The sequence below is a fragment of the Panulirus ornatus genome, chromosome 6, assembly GCF_036320965.1.
Source record: "Panulirus ornatus isolate Po-2019 chromosome 6, ASM3632096v1, whole genome shotgun sequence".
Taxonomy (NCBI): domain Eukaryota; kingdom Metazoa; phylum Arthropoda; class Malacostraca; order Decapoda; family Palinuridae; genus Panulirus; species Panulirus ornatus.
In genome coordinates, this window is record NC_092229.1 from 19,313,916 (window position 1) to 19,334,850 (window position 20,935).

A 20,935-nucleotide genomic window follows, 5' to 3' on the forward strand; every position below is an offset into this window, starting at 1 on the left:
TTCATCCTTCCATCTACAATTTGGTTTCCCATTCTTCTCTCATCAACTTCTGACACATATATCCTTTTCATCATCTCCCCTCACTCACTTATTCTTTCCATACACCATTACAGCTTTCTAAACCATACTCTTCTTCATATTTCACCTCTCTCATCCTATAATTTCTTACTCCATCAACCCTCCCCACACCAAAATTTGTCTTCATGCATCTCACTTCCAACATAATCACCCTTTCATATAATTCTCATCTACACCCCATGCTTCACAACTATACATCACCACTGGGACTACTTTACCTTCAAACAGCCCATCTTCTTCCTCCCAGAAAATGCCCTTTCTTTCCACATATTCTTCAAAGCTGCTAGTACCTTCAAAACTTTGCTTACATTCATATTTACACTCAACTTCCTTGTTTCATACACCCTCCCTAACTATGATACCAACTTCTGCAGTTTCTACCTCAAGCTGCCACGAGCAAACAATAACTAAGTTACCTCCCAGGTCTCCCTACCCCTAATAGACTGCATACCTATTTCTTTCTCCAAACCCTGCATTCAGCTATTTCATCACCCCATCCATATAAAAGAATAAATACCTGTGGCCATCATCTGGGAGGGCAAAAATGGGTATGTTTGAAGGCATAGTTGTCCCAACAATGATGTATGGTTACAAGTGATGGTCTATAGATAAGGATGTGCAGTGGAAGGCTGATGTTTAGGAAAAAATGTTCGAGATAACAAGGAGTGAGGCGGTTTGATCATGTAAATAATAAAAGGGTAAAACAGAGGTGTAGTAATAAGAGTGTGGTTATGTGACTTGAAGAGGGTGTGCTGAAAGGGTCAGGAAGGATGGACTGAAAAAGATTTTTGAGTGACCACGGCCTGAATAAACAAGATGAAATGTGTACATGGCATAAAGTAAATCGGAACAATGTGGTATACAGGGGTCGATGTGCTGTTAATGGACAGAACCAGGGTATGCAAAGAGGCTAGGTGAAACTATGGAAAGGTCTGTAAGGCCTGGTTGTGGAAAGGGGGCTGTGATCTTGGTGCATTGCTCATGACAGCTAGAGAATGGATGTAAGCAAATGCAGCCATTCTTCATCTTTACCTCGCACTACCTTGCTAACTCAAGAAACCGTACGCAATTATGAAAAAATCATACATTTCCCATTTTCCAAGTTATGGTAGCACCAGAAACAAGTGAAAAAAAATGATGTGAAAAAAAATGACTAGTTTACTCACAACTACTCTCTAGCCATCATATATAATACACTGAAACAGGAGGTAATAATGTATAGTAGTGTTGTGTATGTATCAGTATTGTGAAAGTGTAGTGAATCTCCATAGTAACCATTCAGTGCCTTTACTGTAGATGTTGTATTGTGGGAAAGAAGGATCCTGGATGTGCGTTTGTTATATTGTTGAGATGAGTGATGTCTAAAAAGTGGATGGGAGAGTGTATCTCATATTTGTCTGGGAAATGTGGTTCAAGGTGGATGGATGTCTGGTTGGGTGGTATTTAAGACCTAACTGGGAGGGCAATTGTTTTGTGCTTGTCAGGTCTCTTCAGTATGTAAGTGTTTTGTTAGTGTTATGTTAACTGGGGATGGGGGATCTGTGAATAAAGGCTTTTGAAGTGCAAAGAAGGGATAAGCTTTTAATTTCTGCTTAAGGGTTGATAGATAGTTACGGAGTGGTTTGGGTAGGACAGGTACAGGTACACCACCGATTTTCTGGCAACTGATGGTTCCACACCTCCTCTAGTCTGGACAAAATTAAGTGAGGGAACTTGAAATTACCGTGGCCACCAGACTAGTTTACTGGGAGGCCACAGATGGCGCTGTGTATTGGGCACACTTATTTACATTCTTTACACTGCACTTGTTGGTGGTGATATCGCAATTCTGTAAGATTCTTAGCTTATTTTGCTTAAATTTAACCCTAGCTATGGCTTCTAAGTCATATGAGAGTGTCAGTCGTGGTGTCAAATGTAAACACTAATCCATATCGATCCAAGATAAAGTTTTTTTTTTTTTTTTTTTTTTTTTTGCTTTGTCGGTCTCCCGCGTTTGCGAGGTAGCGCAAGGAAACAGACGAAAGAAATGGCCCAACCCACCCCCCCCATACACATGTATATACATACGTCCACACACGCATATATACATACCTACACAGCTTTCCATGGTTTACCCCAGACGCTTCACATGCCTTGATTCAATCCACTGACAGCACGTCAACCGCGGTATACCACATAGCTCCAATTCACTCTATTCCTTGCCCTCCTTTCACCCTCCTGCATGTTCAGGCCCCGATCACACAAAATCTTTTTCACTCCATCTTTCCACCTCCAATTTGGTCTCCCTCTTCTCCTCGTTCCCTCCACCTCCGACACATATATTCTCTTGGTCAATCTTTCCTCACTCATTCTCTCCATGTGCCCGAACCATTTCAAAACACCCTCTTCTGCTCTCTCAACTACGCTCTTTTTATTTCCACACATCTCTCTTACCCTTACGTTACTTACTCGATCAAACCACCTCACACCACATATTGTCCTCAAACATCTCATTTCCAGCACATCCATCCTCCTGCGCACAACTCTATCCATAGCCCACGTCTCACAACCATACAACATTGTTGGAACCACTATTCCTTCAAACATACCCATTTTTGCTCTCCGAGATAATGTTCTCGACTTCCACACATTCTTCAAGGCTCCCAGAATTTTCGCCCCCTCCCCCACCCTATGATCCACTTCCGCTTCCATGGTTCCATCCGCTGCCAGATCCACTCCTAGATATCTAAAACACTTCACTTCCTCCAGTTTTTCTCCATTCAAACTCACCTCCCAATTGACTTGACCCTCAACCCTACTGTACCTAATAACCTTGCTCTTATTCACATTTACTCTTAATATATATATATTAAGAATACTTCCCACGTATTCCCTGCGTGTCGCAGAAGGCGACCAAAAGGGGAGGGAGCGGGGGGCTGGAAATCCTCCCCTCTCGTTTTTTTTTTTTTTTTTTTTAATTTTCCAATAGAAGGAACAGAGGGGGCCAGGTGAGGATATTCCAAAAAAGGCCCAGTCCTCTGTTCCCAACGCTACCTCGCTAACGCGGGAAATGGCGAATAGTTTAAAAGAAAAAAAAGAATATATATATATATATATATATATATATATTTTCTTTTTCTTTCAAACTATTCGCCATTTCCCGCATTAGCGAGGTAGCGTTAAGAACAGAGGACTGGGCCTTTGAGGGAATACCCTCACCTGGCCCAATTCTCTGTTCCTTCTTTTGGAAAATTGAAAAAAAAAAAAAAAAAAAAAACGAGAGGGGAGGATTTCCAGCCCCCCGCTCCCTCCCCTTTTAGTCACCTTCTACGACACGCAGGGAATACGTGGGAAGTATTCTTAATCCCCTATCCCCAGGGATAATATATATATATATATATATATATATATATATATATATATATATATATATATATATATATATATATATATATAAGATAAAGTACAACTGTTTAAAGAAATGGACCATGGTGTCTCGGTGACACCTACAATATTGGTTCATGAACTGTTTATGATATAAAGAAGCAAAGGGAGAAAATATTGAAATTTTATGCAGACAGCAATTCCAAGAAGCAAATGATGATTAGAAAAACTATGAAAGATGGTAAGAGTACTGAGCATGATCGAGTGATGACGGAATGGTTTCAACAGTGTCAGAGTGATGGAGTGGACTTGTCAGGTAGCATGATAATGGACCAGGATAAGTTGTTCCAAAAAGAACTTAAATTACAATATGAGCGTGACTATGGTGAAGGATGGATTCAAAGATTCAAGAAGCATCATGGAATTTCCATGAATAAAGTGTGTAGAGAAAAGTGATCTGCAAACCACAAAGGAGCTGCCGAGTATGTGGACGAATTTGCAAAACACATAGCTGACAAGGACCTCAGTTCTGAGCAGGTGTATTATGTATTTCATTTCTTTATCTAATTCACATTAAATTTTTTTTTTTTTTTTTTGCTTTGTCGCTGTCTCCCGCGTTTGCGAAGTAGCGCAAGGAAACAGACGAAAGAAATGGCCCAACCCACCCCCATAAACATGTATATACATACGTCCACACACGCAAATATACATACCTACACAGCTTTCCATGGTTTACCCCAGACGCTTCACATGCCCTGATTCAATCCACCGACAGCACATCAACCCCGGTATACCACATTGCTCCAATTCACTCTATTCCTTGCCCTTGTTTCACCCTCCTGCATGTTCAGGCCCCTATCACACAAAATCTTTTTCACTCCATCTTTCCACCTCCAATTTGGTCTCCCTCTTCTCCTCGTTCCCTCCACCTCCGACACATATATCCTCTTGGTCAATCTTTCCTCACTCATTCTCTCCATGTGCCCAAACCATTTCAAAACACCCTCTTCTGCTCTCTCAACCACGCTCTTTTTATTTCCACACATCTCTCTTACCCTTACGTTACTTACTCGATCAAACCACCTCACACCACACATTGTCCTCAGACATCTCATTTCCAGCACATCCACCCTCCTGCGCACAACTCTCTCCATAGTCCACGCCTCGCAACCATACAACATTGTTGGAACCACTATTCCTTCAAACATACCCATTTTTGCTCTCCGAGATAATGTTCTCGACTTCCACACATTCTTCTAGGCTCCCAGGATTTTTGCCCCCTCCCCCACGCTATGATTCACTTCCGCTTCCATGGTTCCATCCGCTGCCAGATCCACTCCCAGATATCTAAAGCACTTTACTTCCTCCAATTTTTCTCCATTCAAACTTACCTCCCAATTAACTTGACCCTCAACCCTACTGTACCTAATAACCTTGCTCTTATTCACATTTACTCTTAACTTTCTTCTTTCACACACTTTACCAAACTCAGTCACCAGCTTCTGCAGTTTCTCACATGAATCAGCCACCAGCGCTGTATCATCAGCGAACAACAACTGACTCACTTCCCAAGCTCTCTCATCCACAACAGATTTCATTCTTGCCCCTCTTTCCAAAACTCTTGCATTCACCTCCCTAACAACCCCATCCATAAACAAATTAAACAACCATGGAGACATCACACACCCCTGCCGCAAACCTACATTCACTGAGAATCAATCACTTTCCTCTCTTCCTACACGTACACATGCCTTACATCCTCGATAAAAACTTTTCACTGCTTCTAACAACTTGCCACCCACACCATATATTCTTAATACCTTCCACAGAGCATCTCTATCAACTCTATCATATTCCTTCTCCAAATCCATAAATGCTACATACAAATCCATTTGCTTTTCTAAGTATTTCTCACATACATTCTTCAAAGCAAACACCTGATCCACACATCCTCTACCACTTCTGAAACCACACTGCTCTTCCCCAATCTGATGCTCTGTACATGCCTTCACCCTATCAATCAATACCCTCCCATATAATTTACCAGGAATACTCAACAAACTTATACCTCTGTAATTTGAGCACTCACTCTTATCCCCTTTGCCTTTGTACAATGGAACTATGCACGCATTCCGCCAATCCTCAGGCACCTCACCGTGAGTCATACATACATTAAATAACCTTACCAACCAGTCAACAATACAGTCACCCCCTTTTTTAATAAATTCCACTGCAATACCATCCAAACCTGCTGCCTTGCCGGCTTTCATCTTCCGCAAAGCTTTTACTACCTCTTCTCTGTTTACCAACTCATTTTCCCTAACCCTCTCACTTTGCACACCACCTCGACCAAAACACCCCACATCTGCCACTCTATCATCAAACACATTCAACAAACCTTCAAAATACTCACTCCATCTCCTTCTCACATCACCACTACTTGTTATCACCTCCCCATTTGCGCCCTTCACTGAAGTTCCCATTTGCTCCCTTGTCTTACGCACTTTATTTACCTCCTTCCAGAACATCTTTTTATTCTCCCTAAAATTTAATGATACTCTCTCACCCCAACTCTCATTTGCCCTTTTTATGTTCTCGACTTCCACACATTAAATTATCTATTCATTTATTTATTTTGCTTTGTCGCTGTCTCCCGCGTTAGCGAGGTAGCACAAGGAAACAGATGAAAGAATGGCCCAACCCACCCACATACACATGTATATACATACACATCCACACACACAAACATACATACCTATACATCTCAATGTATACATATATATATATACACACACAGACATATACATATATATACATGCACATAATTCATAGTCTGCCTTTATTCATTCCCATTGCCACCCTGCCACACATGAAAATAACCACCCCCTCCCCCCAAAAATGCACGAGGTAGCGCTAGGAAAAGACAACAAAGGCCACTTTTGTTCACATTCAGTCTCTAGCTGCGATGTAATAATGCACCGAAACCACAGCTCCCTTTCCACATCCAGGCCCCACACAACTTTCCATGCTTTACCCCAAATGCTTCACATGCCCTAGTTCAATCCATTGACAGCACCTTGACCCCACTACACCACATTGTTCCAATTCACTCTATTCCTTGCACACCTTTCACCCTCCTGCATGTTCAGGCCCCAATCACTCAAAATCTTTTTCACTCCATCTTTCCACCTCCAATTTGGTCTCCCACTTCTCCTCGTTCCCTCCACCTCTGAAACATATATATCCTCTTGGTCAATCTTTCCTCACTCATTCTTTCCATGTGCCCAAACCATTTCAACACACCCTCTTCTGCTCTCTCAACCGCACTCTTTTTATTACCACACATCTCTCTTACCCTATTAATACTCACTCGATCAAACAACCTCACACCACATATTGTCCTCAAACATCTCGATCCCAGCACATCCACCCTCCTGTGCACAACTCTATCCATAGCCCACACCTCGCAACCATATAACAATGTTGGAACCACTATTCCTTCAAACATACCCATTTTTGCTCTCCGAGATAATGTTCTCGACTTCCACACATTCTTCAACCCTCCCTGAACTTTCACCCCTCCCCCATCCTATGATTCACTTCCGCTTCCATGGTTCCATCTGCTGCCAAATCCACTCCCAGATATCTGAAACACTTCACTTCCTCCAGTGTTTCTCCATTCAAACTTACCTCCCAATTAACTTGTCCCTCAACCCTACTGTACCTAATAACCTTGCTCTTATTCACATTTACTCTTAACTTTCTTCTTTCACACACTTTACCAAACTCAGTCACCAGCTTCTGCAGTTTCTCACATGAATCAGCCACCAGCGCTGTATCATCAGCAAACAACAACTGACTCACTTCCCAAGCTCTCTCATCCACAACAGACTGCATACTTGCCCCTCTTTCCAAAACTCTTGCATTCACCTCCCTAACAACCCCATCCATAAAAAAATTAAGCAACCATGGAGGCATCACACACCCCTGCCGCAAACCTACATTCAATGAGAACCAATCACTTTCCTCTCTTCCTACACGTACACATGCCTTACATCCTAAATAAAAACTTTTCACTGCTTCTAACAACTTGCCTCCCACACCATATATTCTTAATACCTTCTATCAACTCTATCATATGCCTTCTCTAGAACCATAAATGCTACATACAAATCCATTTGCTTTTCTAAGTATTTCTCACATACATTCGTCAAAGCAAACACCTGATCCACACATCCTCTACCACTTCTGAAACCACACTGCTCTTCCCCAATTTGATGCTCTGTACATGCCTTCACCCTCTCAATCAATACCCTCCCATATAATTTACCAGGAATACTTAACAAACTTATACCTCTGTAATTTGAGCACTCACTTTTATCCCCTTTGACTCTGTACAATAGCACTATGCAAGCATTCCGCCAATCCTCAGGCACCTCACCATGAGCCATACATACGTTAAATAACCTTACCAACCAGTCAACAATACAGTCACCCCCTTTTTTAACAAATTCCACTGCAATACCATCCAAACCCGCTGCCTTGCTGGCTTTCATTTTCCGCAAAGCTTTTACTACCTCTTCTCTGTTTACCAAATCATTCTCCCTAACCCTCTCACTTTGCACACCACCTAGACCAAAACACCCTATATCTGCCACTCTATCATCAAACATATTCAACAAACCTTCAAAGTACTCACTCCATGTCCTTCTCACATCATCACTACTTGTCATCACCTCCCCACTTGCCCCCTTCACTGAAGTTCCCATCTGTTTCCTTGTCTTATGCACTTCATTTACCTCCTTCCAAAACATCTTTTTATTCTCCCTAGAATTTGATGATACTCTCTCATCCCAACTCTCATCTGCCCTCTTTTTCACCTCTTGCACCTTTCTCTTGACCTCCTGCCTCTTTCTTTTATACATCTCCCACTTATTTGCATTATTTCCCTGCAAAAATCGTCCAAATGCCTCTCTCTTCTCTTTCACTAATAATCTTACTTCTTCATCCCACAACTCACTACCCATTCTAATCTGCCCACCTCCCATGCTTCTCATGCCACAAGCGTCTTTTGCGCAAGCCATCACCGCTTCCCTAAATACATCCCATTCATCCCCCACTCCCCTTACGTCCTTTGTTCTTACCTTTTTCCATTCTGTACTCTCTCTCTCCTGGTACTTCCTCACCCAAGTCTCCTTCCCAAGCTCACTTACTCTCACCACTCTTTTCACCTCAACATTCTCTCTTCTGAAAACCTCTACAAATCTTCACCTTCACCTCCACAAGATAATGATCAGACATCCCTCCAGCTGCACCTCACATCAAATATTTGTTTAATTTGAATTTTTAGCAGTCCATGGTATACTTTAGACACATGGGAGATGTATAATCAGTGGGTTAGAGGTATGTTGATGAATTATCATTAAATGACCATGGTTGGTCCAGCAAAATGGTTAATTCAGCAAGGCTTTGGAACCAAGAGTGCCAGAAAATCAGTGGTGTACCTGTAGTTGCAAAGAAGTGTGCTGAGCATTGTGTATGTGTTGAGTATTTGTGGTTGCTAAGCAGCCAGTGATTATGTACATATATATATTTCCTTTTTCATACTTATTTTACTGTGTCCCATGTTCACAAATTAGCACATGCAACCGGAAAAGAAAAAGGCTTCATTCACTAATATTCACTGTCCAGCTGTCAGGTGTAAAGCACAGAAATTACAGCGCCCTATTCACAACCAAGCCCTACAAACCTTTCCATGGTTTTCCCTAACTGCTTCATAAGCCCTGGTTCAGCCCAATGACAAGTCACCCCATGTATACCACATAACACTTACTCATTCTATCCCTTTGCATCCTTCACATGCCCTGCAAGTTCAGCCCCTGAATACTCACAGCAACTCTCACTCCATCCTTCCACCTCCTTGGTTTACCCCTTTACCTTGTCCTCTCAATTTCTGATGAGTATACCCCCTTAGTTAGCATTTCTTCATTCATCCTTCCCATATGTCCAAGTCAATTCAGTATATGCTCTTCAGCTCTCTCATACAAACTCCTCTTACTACCATACTTCTCTCTTACAACATCATTTCTTCTTCAATCAACCCTCCTATAGTCCTCAAACATTCCATTTCCAACACATTCACCCTCGCTTTACAATTCTGTCTAAGGACCACGCCCCACACCCATATAGCACCAAAGGGTCAACTATGCCATCAAACATATCCATCTTTGTCATTAACAGCATTGAACTCTTTCCATACATTCCTCAATGTGCCTTGGACCTTCATCTTCTTGCCCACCCTAGGCTCACTTTAGCTTCCATGGTTTCATTCACAGTCTTGTCCACTCCCATGTATCCAGTCTCTCTCTCTCTCTCTCTCTCTCTCTCTCTCTCTCTCTCTCTCTCTCTCTCTCTCTCTCTCTCTCCCTCTCTCCCTCCCTCCCTCTCTCTCAGGTGCTAAACCACCTGGTAGATGCCCCATGATTTTTCAATCTTTTGACATGTGGGTCAGGTCATATAAAGCTCCCTTCCCTAGCTTAAACCATGGGTGACAATGTGCCACATTCTCTCCCTTTATCTTCCCATCCCTCCACTTCATCTTGGTTCCCTACTCTTTCCTATCCTTCCTGCCTCTCCTTATCACAGCAGCATAAATGAGGAAGTCATACTCCATGCCTTTAGTCTACATAAAAGTTTAGCTATGAAAGGGTGGCTGTGGGGCTCTCAACACATAGGGGGTATGCTCAGTGATAATTATGTGTTGTGTGTCAGCCCTTTATTTGCATGTCAGTCTTATCATTTATATGTTAGCCTTCAAATCTGTATGTCAGCCCTTGGACTTGTTCTTGGTATTACTTACTAAGTATTGTAGTTAACGACCAGTTGACAGATATTTCAACACTTTTAACTTATGTAAGATGAATCTTAGTTCAACATAGTATTTCAATTTCACTGTAAGTCTCTATGTCTGTCTTATACATTTATTATCCCTATGGATAACAAATGGGGTCATGGGTCCTGGAGACTGAATTGATGTCTTGTGTAAGAAATCAGAGAGTACTGTGATATCTATTAAAGTACAACATTCATATATGAGCCCATGGTAAAGTTAACATCTTCCCATGTTGTGATGTGATAACATAATTGTCCATCAACTGTGCAAATCTTAGAAACTTGCTTACTTTTCCTTGTTCCACTTTCAGCAGTAATTAATTTGCAAAATCAATAGCTATGATTTCCTTTGATTTTGAAACATTTGTGGAGAAATCAGCCTATGAACTCCCATGTAACCTTAACAATGAGAATCAGATTATAAGAACTGTTGTGGACTAAATGGTACAGGATCTTATGCCAGAGGAAGCTACATAACTTTGCACACAATCCCCTTATGATTTAGTGGAACTTAATAGACACAACAATCCCCTTATGATTTAGTGGAACTTAATAGACACAGAGTTCAAATAACAAGATATGTGATATGAGAAGGAGATGCTAGAACATAAGAGTCAATTAAAGAGAAGTTGAACTAGTTTACTTAGAGCAGATGAATTTGTTAAAAGGCAATGCTGAATAACCCTGACAACACTGGAAATTATACGTATGTGAATAGGAAAGATGGTCAAAAGGCATTATTGGATAACGTGTTAATTGACAGGCATGTAAAAGAGAGACTTAAGGATTTTAATGTGCTGAGAGAGGCAGCTGGAGGGATGTCTGAACACTATCTTGTGGAGGCAGAGATGAAGTGTTGTAGAGGCTTTCAGAAAAGGAGAGAATGTTGGGGTGAAAAGAGTGGTGAGAGTAAGTGACCTTGGAAGGAGACTTGTGTGAGGAAGTATCAGGAGAGATTGAGTGCAGAATGGCTAAAGGTGAGAGCAAATGAAGTGAGGGGAGTGGGTGAGGAATGGGATGTATTTAGGGAAACAGTGATGGCTTCCGCAAAAGATGCCTATGGCATGAGAAATGTGGGAGGTGGGCAGATTAGAAAGGGTAGTGAGTGGTGGGATGAAGTAAGGTTGTTAGTAAGGCATTTGGACGATATTTGCAAGTAAGTAGAGCAAATGACTTGGGAGAGGTATATAAGAAAGCAGGAAGTAACACCCAACTTTTCTTCCAAGCCCACCTCCTAACAAGAAATTCCACACACTTCTTTCACATATGTTAGCACTGCTTCCCTTAACAACTTCCATTCCTCATAAACATTCCTAACTTTATCTAATCTCAACTTTTACCATTCTATGCTCAACCTCATCTGGTAACTCTTCACACAAGCGCATTCAGATTGACCACACTCTTCCCACCAATATCATTTGCTATCTTCCTGGAACCTCTACAAACCTTCACCCTTGCCTTGCCTCTGCCAAATAACCAGATGTCCCAGCACATGCTCGCTTCCTTCCTGCCACAGGAGTTCCTTTTATTTGTATGAAATCCCAGCAGAATTCAGAGAGCTAGCCACATTCACCAGACAGGACAGTAGGTCAAGAAGTGTACTGATGTGTATATGTACGAGGAGAGAGTTCAAGGCATTTAAGCAGTAAGTGACTGATGTCTTTACCGTGGTTCTTGCATCTTAGGCTGGATGTGATGTGATGAACTGATATTTATAGTAAGGTATGGACAGGTGATGTCTAGAAATCAGATGGAAATGCGTGATTCCTGTTTGTCTGGTGAGAATGGTTTCCGATAGATGGTGTCATTTAAGCCTGAGATGGGAGTTGGCTGTTTAACACTTACTAGGTTATTTCAGCATGTAAGTATTATAAGATACATTCGCTGGGAGTGAAGGGATTTAGGAGTACAAGTGGCTGAAGTGTGAGGCAGAGTTAGGCTTTTTACTTCTGCATGGAGGCTGGTGGTAGTTATGAAGTGTTTTGGTGGGAGGGGTCTTGTGCTGTTGCAATGAATTGGGTGCTGAACATGTTGAAGTGGGATTACCTTTAAGAGTTCATTGTTTTACTGTGAGTATTTGTGGTTGCTAAACAGCCAGTCATTATTCTGAATGCTATTTTTGTGGTTTGCAGATTTGTTATATTTGTTTTCAAGGGGGTGGAATGCCAGGCTGATAAGGAATAGTTTACAGAAGAGTGGGTATATTGTATGAAAAAGATAAGGAATTATTTTTCTTGTCCAAATCTGGTGCCAACCAACATTCTGAGGGCATTTAGTTTGTATGCTGTTTATGTGTTGATATTGGTGTTGGGAAAGAATGTCATTTGTGTGTTGTATATGATGCCTAGATTGTTTGGTATTTTGTGGGACTGTTTGTCCATTTAAGATGACTAGAAGGCGTGAGCTAGATTTGTGCCTGCCTGGGGTTAAAAAAGTGACTGAGGACTTCTGTGAAGATGCAAATATTCTGTTCTGAGTGGGATATTGTTCCAATAGTATTATGTAGTGCTGTATGTGTGTTGTTGTCACTGTGGTGATTGTGAGGTTGTCTGCAAATGACAGGACCTTCATGTGGTCTGCTGGAGGTAATGAGAAGTCATGATGGAAGAGATTGAAGAGAGCTGGGAAAAGAACTCTTCCTTGAGGAATTCCATTACAGAGTGTTAGGGTTTAAGCCACTGTGAGTGATTTGCATGGTTGCCAGCCACAAACCTGGCCAATCATCTTTTGTCATTTTTGTGAAGGGTTGTGGAAAGATGTGTCAGGGAACAGTTTCAAAGGCTTTGTTGATGTCTAGAGCCAATATGGTTGGTTGAAGGCACTTATGTGTGGGTAAAGTAAATAAAGTGATGATGGAGTAGCTAAGTCTGAAACTATGTTGTGGATCAGTTTTTACAGACTCTGGATACTGAAGACCAAAATGATACACAGCAGCAGGAAGAGGGAGAGTAGGGTGTTTGTATGACAGTGAGACAGGTATTATGTTAACAAGTTTCCAGACATTTGGGATTTTGTGTAGCTAGAATTGGCTGGAGATGTCTGCAAGTGCTTGGATCACAACTTGGCCAAAGTGTTTTGTATGAAAGTTTGATATATTGACATATCCTTTTTTTTTATTATACTTAACCGCTGTCTCCTGCATTAGCAAGGTAGGACAAGGAAACATACGAGGAATGGCCCAACCCACCCATAAACACATGTATAAACATATTGATAAATAATCAAAAAAGCATATCCCTTTGATATCATCCTGAGTTTAACAATCAGTTTTGGCCTTCCCAGTAAATACTCACACTGAAGAATGTATTTCTCCAAACTAATCCGCCGCTCTTCAGTCTGAGTAGGGGACAGGGGTAGGAGTTTCTTTGGGGGAAAGGGAGGAAGTGTGGAGCCTCCTAAATCTTTCCTCAGCTGTTCATGGAGACTATGCAGCTGTCTATATCGCACTGTGCAATGGAACACTCCATTGATGTGAATGTTGTATGCCTGGAATATGAATGACATGGATAAATATATAAATGAGATCTTAAAAAATGATTCAACTGATGTAGAAATGATATATCTGTCACATTTAGAAGCTTTCATATAAAACTAATAAAGGAAGAAATCTCCTGGCATAAAAGGCACCATACTTATGATAATGACAGTTCAATGACAGTTATTATTGGAAACTGCACAAAAAAGAAATCACATCAAGATGATGGTGAAGACTAATGAAACACTTGCTTTTGAATATTTAATTGAACTGTTCAGTTATGATGGATACACGAAAGGGTTTGCTGCAAATGTAACATAAATGATTCACAACTAAATGATAATGTTGGGAGCCCCTGATTTAATACAAAGTTATGCGCCTTCATAAATTTATATGTCAAGCACCATAAATCAAGCAATTGGAACCCATCACATAAGGGTATTACATAACCGAGCAAAAATTTTTTGCACCTAAATCTTGTGTATGGAATACAAATAAAGCAATGTAGCTAATATCAATTCACCATGCTCTATAAGCATACAATCTAGATGATATTCAACGACAACTTAATAGAAAATGTGGTGATAAGGGTTTTGGGTGGTGGTGGAATGAGATGGGGTAGACTGAGGGTTACTTGGAGGGAAGGAGTACTGAGCATGTTAGTGTTACTTCCTGAATCATCTTAAGTACTAGAACTGTCAATAACCCCTGAATGACCTGATTCAACAACCATTGACAAATCACAAATAATTCTGATTTTACATAGTTTTGTTTTTCTTTTTCTGAGTAAAATACTAACAATGGATTAACCTTGAAAAATCCTCAGCATTCCCTCCCAGTAAAAGCATCAAGCAACCTTCTGAAGCCCTGAACCCTGGAGCAGTCTACTCTTCAATACTAATATCTTAGCTGGAATTCTTTTCAAAGATAAGCAATCATAACTATATATACCTTATCTAAATAAGCAGGCTATAGCCACAATTATCTTGCCATCATTAAAAGTCTGAAGCACCTTTTTAGCCTTAAATTGTGATACATATCATTTCTTAGTTAATGATCAACTGTGACACACATCATATGAGTCAAGATTTCCACAACACTGGTTAAGATTGTGTGCCAAGAACTGCATTCATAAATGCATTCATATACTGCAACCAAGCACAGTATTCATAAACTTCAACACTACTTATGCAAACTAAAGTACATAATGGGTTTATGTTTTCCTCTTCATACTTTTGTATGCATATCCTAAGATTAAGGAATTTAAAGATCAGTATGATAAATCTTTAAGTTTATCACATATTTCTTTGCACATATTGTGGTAGCCTGGTTTTCTGGAAGCCACAGTTAAAGGGTCAACTTCTTAAGTAAGCTGATACTCCCATCTGTCAAATACTGATATAATTCTATAGATAATGATGGAACCACAAAGATATATTTCTCTAGATGTTAAAGGGTATGGTTAGGTTGTAGTAAAGAAGGATACGTATATCATGGAAAACGTGGAATTAATATCAAGGAAGGTAATACACTTAAAAGTCACAAGAGCCTATAAAAACTTTGGGAAAAAGTGGGAGTAATATTCAGAGTAGTATAGTGCTTTACTCTGGGAAAGCTTCTGGCAGCTACAGTTGTCAGTTATACTCTTCTTGTTTTCTAAGCAGAACCCACTTGGGCCATAAAGAAAAGCATTTATTCCCTATAAAGTTATGACATCCTTTCCCCCCTTAAATCTGAAACTCATTGTATATATTCAATGCATTTTCTTGTTTATCACCAAGGAATTTTCTAACTCCTTGCTGTATTACATGAATACAGAATAACTGAAATAAAGTATGACAAACTGAAAATACAATTCCTTGAAATCATATATACGTATAGTAAAACAACTTTTTTCTGTTTCATTTTCAATGAATTATATACAATTTTGTACTACTTAGTATTACTGTCATAATCAACAAATCTAATCTCACAGGTTTATTTATGACTCTTCCAGACTAATATTAGTAATATTCTACAAATCTAATCTCAAGTTTATTCATTACTCTTCCAGACCTTGTTTTGATTTTCACTGGGCTTCCTGAGAGGAACCATAAGGATGAACTTGCTCCAGGTCTCTCCCTGCATATGTCAGACTCTACTAGGCTTGGACAACTGACATTACCCTCTCTTTCTTCTTCAAGTGTTTTATCAGGTTCCTGACTCACACCTTGACAGAACTCATGTGTCCTGACAAGATGTGGATTAACCTTGAAAAATCCTCAGCATTCCCTCCCAGTAAAAGCTATTGTCATTCATACCATCCTCAACCCACTCCTGTATGATTACTTACCTCCGAGCTCCCTGCTCTGATAACTTTACACCTCTAAATCACATTTAATCAACATGTCTCCAGACAACTCTATTATCACATAGTTCTATCTTACATGACAGGGGTCCAGTTACCTCCACTACCACTCCTGGTACCCAACGAGCTACCCTACCACTATAACACTCCACAAACACTTCATCATTTACCCAAAATTCCCTCAAAGGTCTGCCCTTATCATGATATTTCTTTTGTTCTTGTTTCCATTTTACTCTTATTTTTCAAATTTGGTCTCAGTAGGTCAAAGGGTCCACGTAGATCTGTATCCATTAGCAACTCTCCTGGGGAACTACCAGTTACAGGCTGTGGTGAACATTTATATCTGAATAAGAACCTAGACAACTTTGTTTTGATGTCTAATTTTCTCATTTTCTTGAGCCAATTTTTGAATGTTTGAACAGCTCTTTCTGCCTTTCCATTAGAGCTAGGGTGAAAAGAAGCAAAAGTAACATGGTCAATCCCATATTTCTGCATACACAGGCCAAATTCATAACAGGTAAACTGGCTTCCATTATCACTAACTAACATTGCAGGCAGCACACAAGTGGTAAAAATATCCCTTAACTCAGTGCTATGGTAATACCTATTACTCTTACATATAACCATTTTGGTAAGGTTATTTAATGCATGTATGACTCATGGTGAGGTGCCTGAGGATTGGCGGAATGCGTGCATAGTGCCTTTGTACAAAGGCAAAGGGGATAAGAGTGAGTGCTCAAATTACAGAGGTGTAAGTTTGTTGAGTATTCCTGGTAAATTATATGGGAGGGTATTGATTGAGAGGGTGAAGGCATGTACAGAGCATCAGATTGGGGAAGAGCAGTGTGGTTTCAGAAGTGGTAGAGGATGTGTGGATCAGGTGTTTGCTTTGAAGAATGTATGTGAGAAATACTTAGAAAAGCAAATGGATTTGTATGTAGCATTTATGGATCTGGAGAAGGCATATGATAGAGTTGATAGAGATGCTCTGTGGAAGGTATTAAGAATATATGGTGTGGGAGGCAAGTTGTTAGAAGCAGTGAAAAGTTTTTATCGAGGATGTAAGGCATGTGTACGTGTAGGAAGAGAGGAAAGTGATTGGTTCTCAGTGAATGTAGGTTTGCGGCAGGGGTGTGTGATGTCTCCATGGTTGTTTAATTTGTTTATGGATGGGGTTGTTAGGGAGGTAAATGCAAGAGTTTTGGAAAGAGGGGCAAGTATGAAGTCTGTTGGGGATGAGAGAGCTTGGGAAGTGAGTCAGTTGTTGTTCGCTGATGATACAGCGCTGGTGGCTGATTCATGTGAGAAACTGCAGAAGCTGGTGACTGAGTTTGGTAAAGTGTGTGGAAGAAGAAAGTTAAGAGTAAATGTGAATAAGAGCAAGGTTATTAGGTACAGTAGGGTTGAGGGTCAAGTCAATTGGGAGGTGAGTTTGAATGGAGAAAAACTGGAGGAAGTGAAGTGTTTTAGATATCTGGGAGTGGATCTGGCAGCGGATGGAACCATGGAAGCGGAAGTGGATCATAGGGTGGGGGAAGGGGCGAAAATTCTGGGGGCCTTGAAGAATGTGTGGAAGTCGAGAACATTATCTCGGAAAGCAAAAATGGGTATGTTTGAAGGAATAGTGGTTCCAACAATGTTGTATGGTTGCGAGGCGTGGGCTATGGATAGAGTTGTGCGCAGGAGGATGGATGTGCTGGAAATGAGATGTTTGAGGACAATGTGTGGTGTGAGGTGGTTTGATCGAGTGAGTAACGTAAGGGTAAGAGAGATGTGTGGAAATAAAAAGAGCGTGGTTGAGAGAGCAGAAGAGGGTGTTTTGAAGTGGTTTGGGCACATGGAGAGAATGAGTGAGGAAAGATTGACCAAGAGGATATATGTGTCGGAGGTGGAGGGAACGAGGAGAAGAGGGAGACCAAATTGGAGGTGGAAAGATGGAGTGAAAAAGATTTTGTGTGATCAGGGCCTGAACATGCAGGAGGGTGAAAGGAGGGCAAGGAATAGAGTGAATTGGAGCGATGTGGTATACCGGGGTTGACGTGCTGTCAGTGGATTGAATCAAGGCATGTGAAGCGTCTGGGGTAAACCATGGAAAGCTGTGTAGGTATGTATATTTGCGTGTGTGGACGTATGTATATACATGTGTATGGGGGGGAGTTGGGCCATTTCTTTCGTCTGTTTCCTTGCACTACCTCGCAAACGCGGGAGACAGCGACAAAGTATAATAAAAAATAAAAAAAAAATAACCATTTTGAACAGATATCAATGAGGACCAAATACATACGCCCCATAAACCATCCAACAAAATCTATATGCACTCTTTCCCATGTCTTATCAGGGTATGGCCACACATGAAGGGGCTTAACACAGGGTTTATTTCTTATCACTTTGGCAAATCTCAAAAGTTTCTACCATTTTTTCAATACCCCTATCTAAATTAGGCCACCAAACATATGATATAGCAATCCCCTTCATTGTATAGATACCTGGAATAGCCTTGTGCAGTTCTCTTAATAAACTCTGCTGTCCTGCTGGAGGAACCACTACCCTGTTCCCCTGCATTAAGCAATCTTCATCTGTCCTAAGTTAAACTTTATGTACATAAAATGACTTAAGAGTAAACTCTTGAGTTTGAGCAGCTTTTGACCAGCCTTTCTTGATAAAAGACAAAACTTTAGCATATACTGGGTTATGTGCTGTCCATCTCCAGATGTGTTTAGCTGCAACTGGTGAATATTCAATGTGCTCTTACAACAATATGGTATATGTGGGAACTGGTACTGATGCTGGTTTCTCCCACAATGGTAACTTACTCACTAGTCAGCATTTGCATTGTCACAATCATTCCTGAATTTCAACTGGTAATCATAAGCAGCAAGTGAGATGGTCCAATGTTGTATTCTTGCACTAACCATACTGGGCAATGCCTTGTGTTCATGTAAAAGTGAAACTATGGGCTTGTGGTCCGTGACTCATGTGAATGATCTTCCATACACATAGCTATGAAAAAAGCCCACCCCCAAACACTATTGCCAAACTCTCCCTGTTAATCTGTGCATAATCTTTCTCAGTATCATTTAGACTGCATGAAGCAAAGGCTTTTCGTTGTTCTGAACCTTCTTCATTTTGGTATGCTAGCATTGTCCCTACACCATACGGTGATACATCACATGTTAAAACAAGAGGCTCTCTGGATCATAGTGTACCAAAACCTCAGTAGACAATAACATCTGCTTTGCTTTCTTAAATGCAGCTTCTTGTGGTTGCAACTACTGACATCACGTCCCCTTCCTTAACAACATATATAATAGGGCAAGCACTGAAGAGAGGTTCCTGAAAATTTTGCTGTAAAAATTCATACCTCCTGAGAATGATTGCAATGTTTGTACATATGTTGGCCTAGGTGCTCTGACAACTGCATATACTTCACTTTCTAATATGTGAATGTGCTGTGCATCAATTCTGAGTCCCAAATAACTCACACTGTTTTGGAACAACTCACATTTGTCAAAATACAGCTTCAAACCTTTTTCATTTCATTTCTCTAAGACCTTTGTCAAGTTTGCTCTATTTTCTGCTTCAGTGCTTCCAGTGATCAAAATATCATTTAAATATACAAGTCTGTCAAATATCTGGAATTTCCCTCAGAAAAATCCCACATGCAGTCTTGATCCCATAGGGTAATCTGTTATACCTGAGCAAACCTATGTGTGCACTTATCACACAATACTTGTATGACTCTTCACCCAGTAACATCTATTGATAAGCACTACTAAAGTCCAATTTTGAGAATGACTTACTCCTACCAAACTGGTCAATAAGTCATTTACTTCTGGAACTGGAAAAGTGTCCTTCTCAGCTTTAAAGTCTTCCCAAATTCTAACCTGTGAGGATGGCTTGGACACAACCACTATTGGAGTGGCCCATTCTGAGCTTTCACTGGTGTGAGTGCTCCATTTGCTACTAGCCTGTTCAATTCTATGTTTGTGGCCTCTCTCAAAGAAAAAGGCAAGAGAACTTTCAAAAATTTTGGCTTTACACTTGCACCTACGGAGTATGTGCCCAAACATTCCTCGAATACACCAGCATACTTCATTTTTAAATCCTTCACTAACTTTTCATTGCTATCCAACAGTTCCTGCACATTAAGCACTGAATTCTTGCGATAAACCTGCAGTGTGACAGTGACATCAAACATCTCTACCAAAGACACTGCTTCAACTCGAACCACTGCCTCTCCTCTCTTGCCACTCACACACATGCCTCCTTTGATAAAAACTCCTCACTACTTCCAAAAGCTTTCCTCCTACACCATATATTCACAACACCTTCGACAAAGCATTTCTACACCTTCCACAAAGCATCTCTATCAACCCTATCATATGCTTTCTCTAGATCTATATATCCTAAACAATAATCCCTCTGCTTCCCTGAGCATTCTAAACACACATTCTTCAAAGCAAACACCTGACCCATACATCCTCTACCGCTTCTGAAACCCTATTGTTCCTATAAAGTCTGATGCTCTGTGCTGTCAACCACTCTCTCAATCATCGCTCATTCATACAGTTTACTTTTACTTATTACTTTTATAACTTCTCTCAAAATTAAGTACAAATTTTTGCATCCTCTTCTTACCTTTCAACAATACATGTGGAACTGATGTTTTTTAATCTGATCATGTACAAAGTATTGCTACAGCTTATTTTCGAACTGATTTCTTTTTTTTTTTTTTGATCGTGTACAAAGTATTGTGACAGCCATTTTTCCAGATATAAAAT

At 40.5% G+C, this 20,935-nt stretch overlaps 1 protein-coding gene across 2 annotated transcripts in view; it reads right to left on the reverse strand.

The window, feature by feature from the left end:
- Positions 1-20,935, reverse strand: part of LOC139749109 (sorting nexin-17-like) — a 186,109-nt gene that overhangs the window by 155,859 nt on the left and 9,315 nt on the right. For both annotated transcript variants that reach the window (XM_071662692.1, XM_071662691.1), the window contains exon 2: positions 13,626-13,818. In XM_071662692.1, the coding sequence (XP_071518793.1) occupies positions 13,626-13,818 (193 nt within the window). The remainder of the gene's footprint in view (positions 1-13,625; positions 13,819-20,935) is intronic.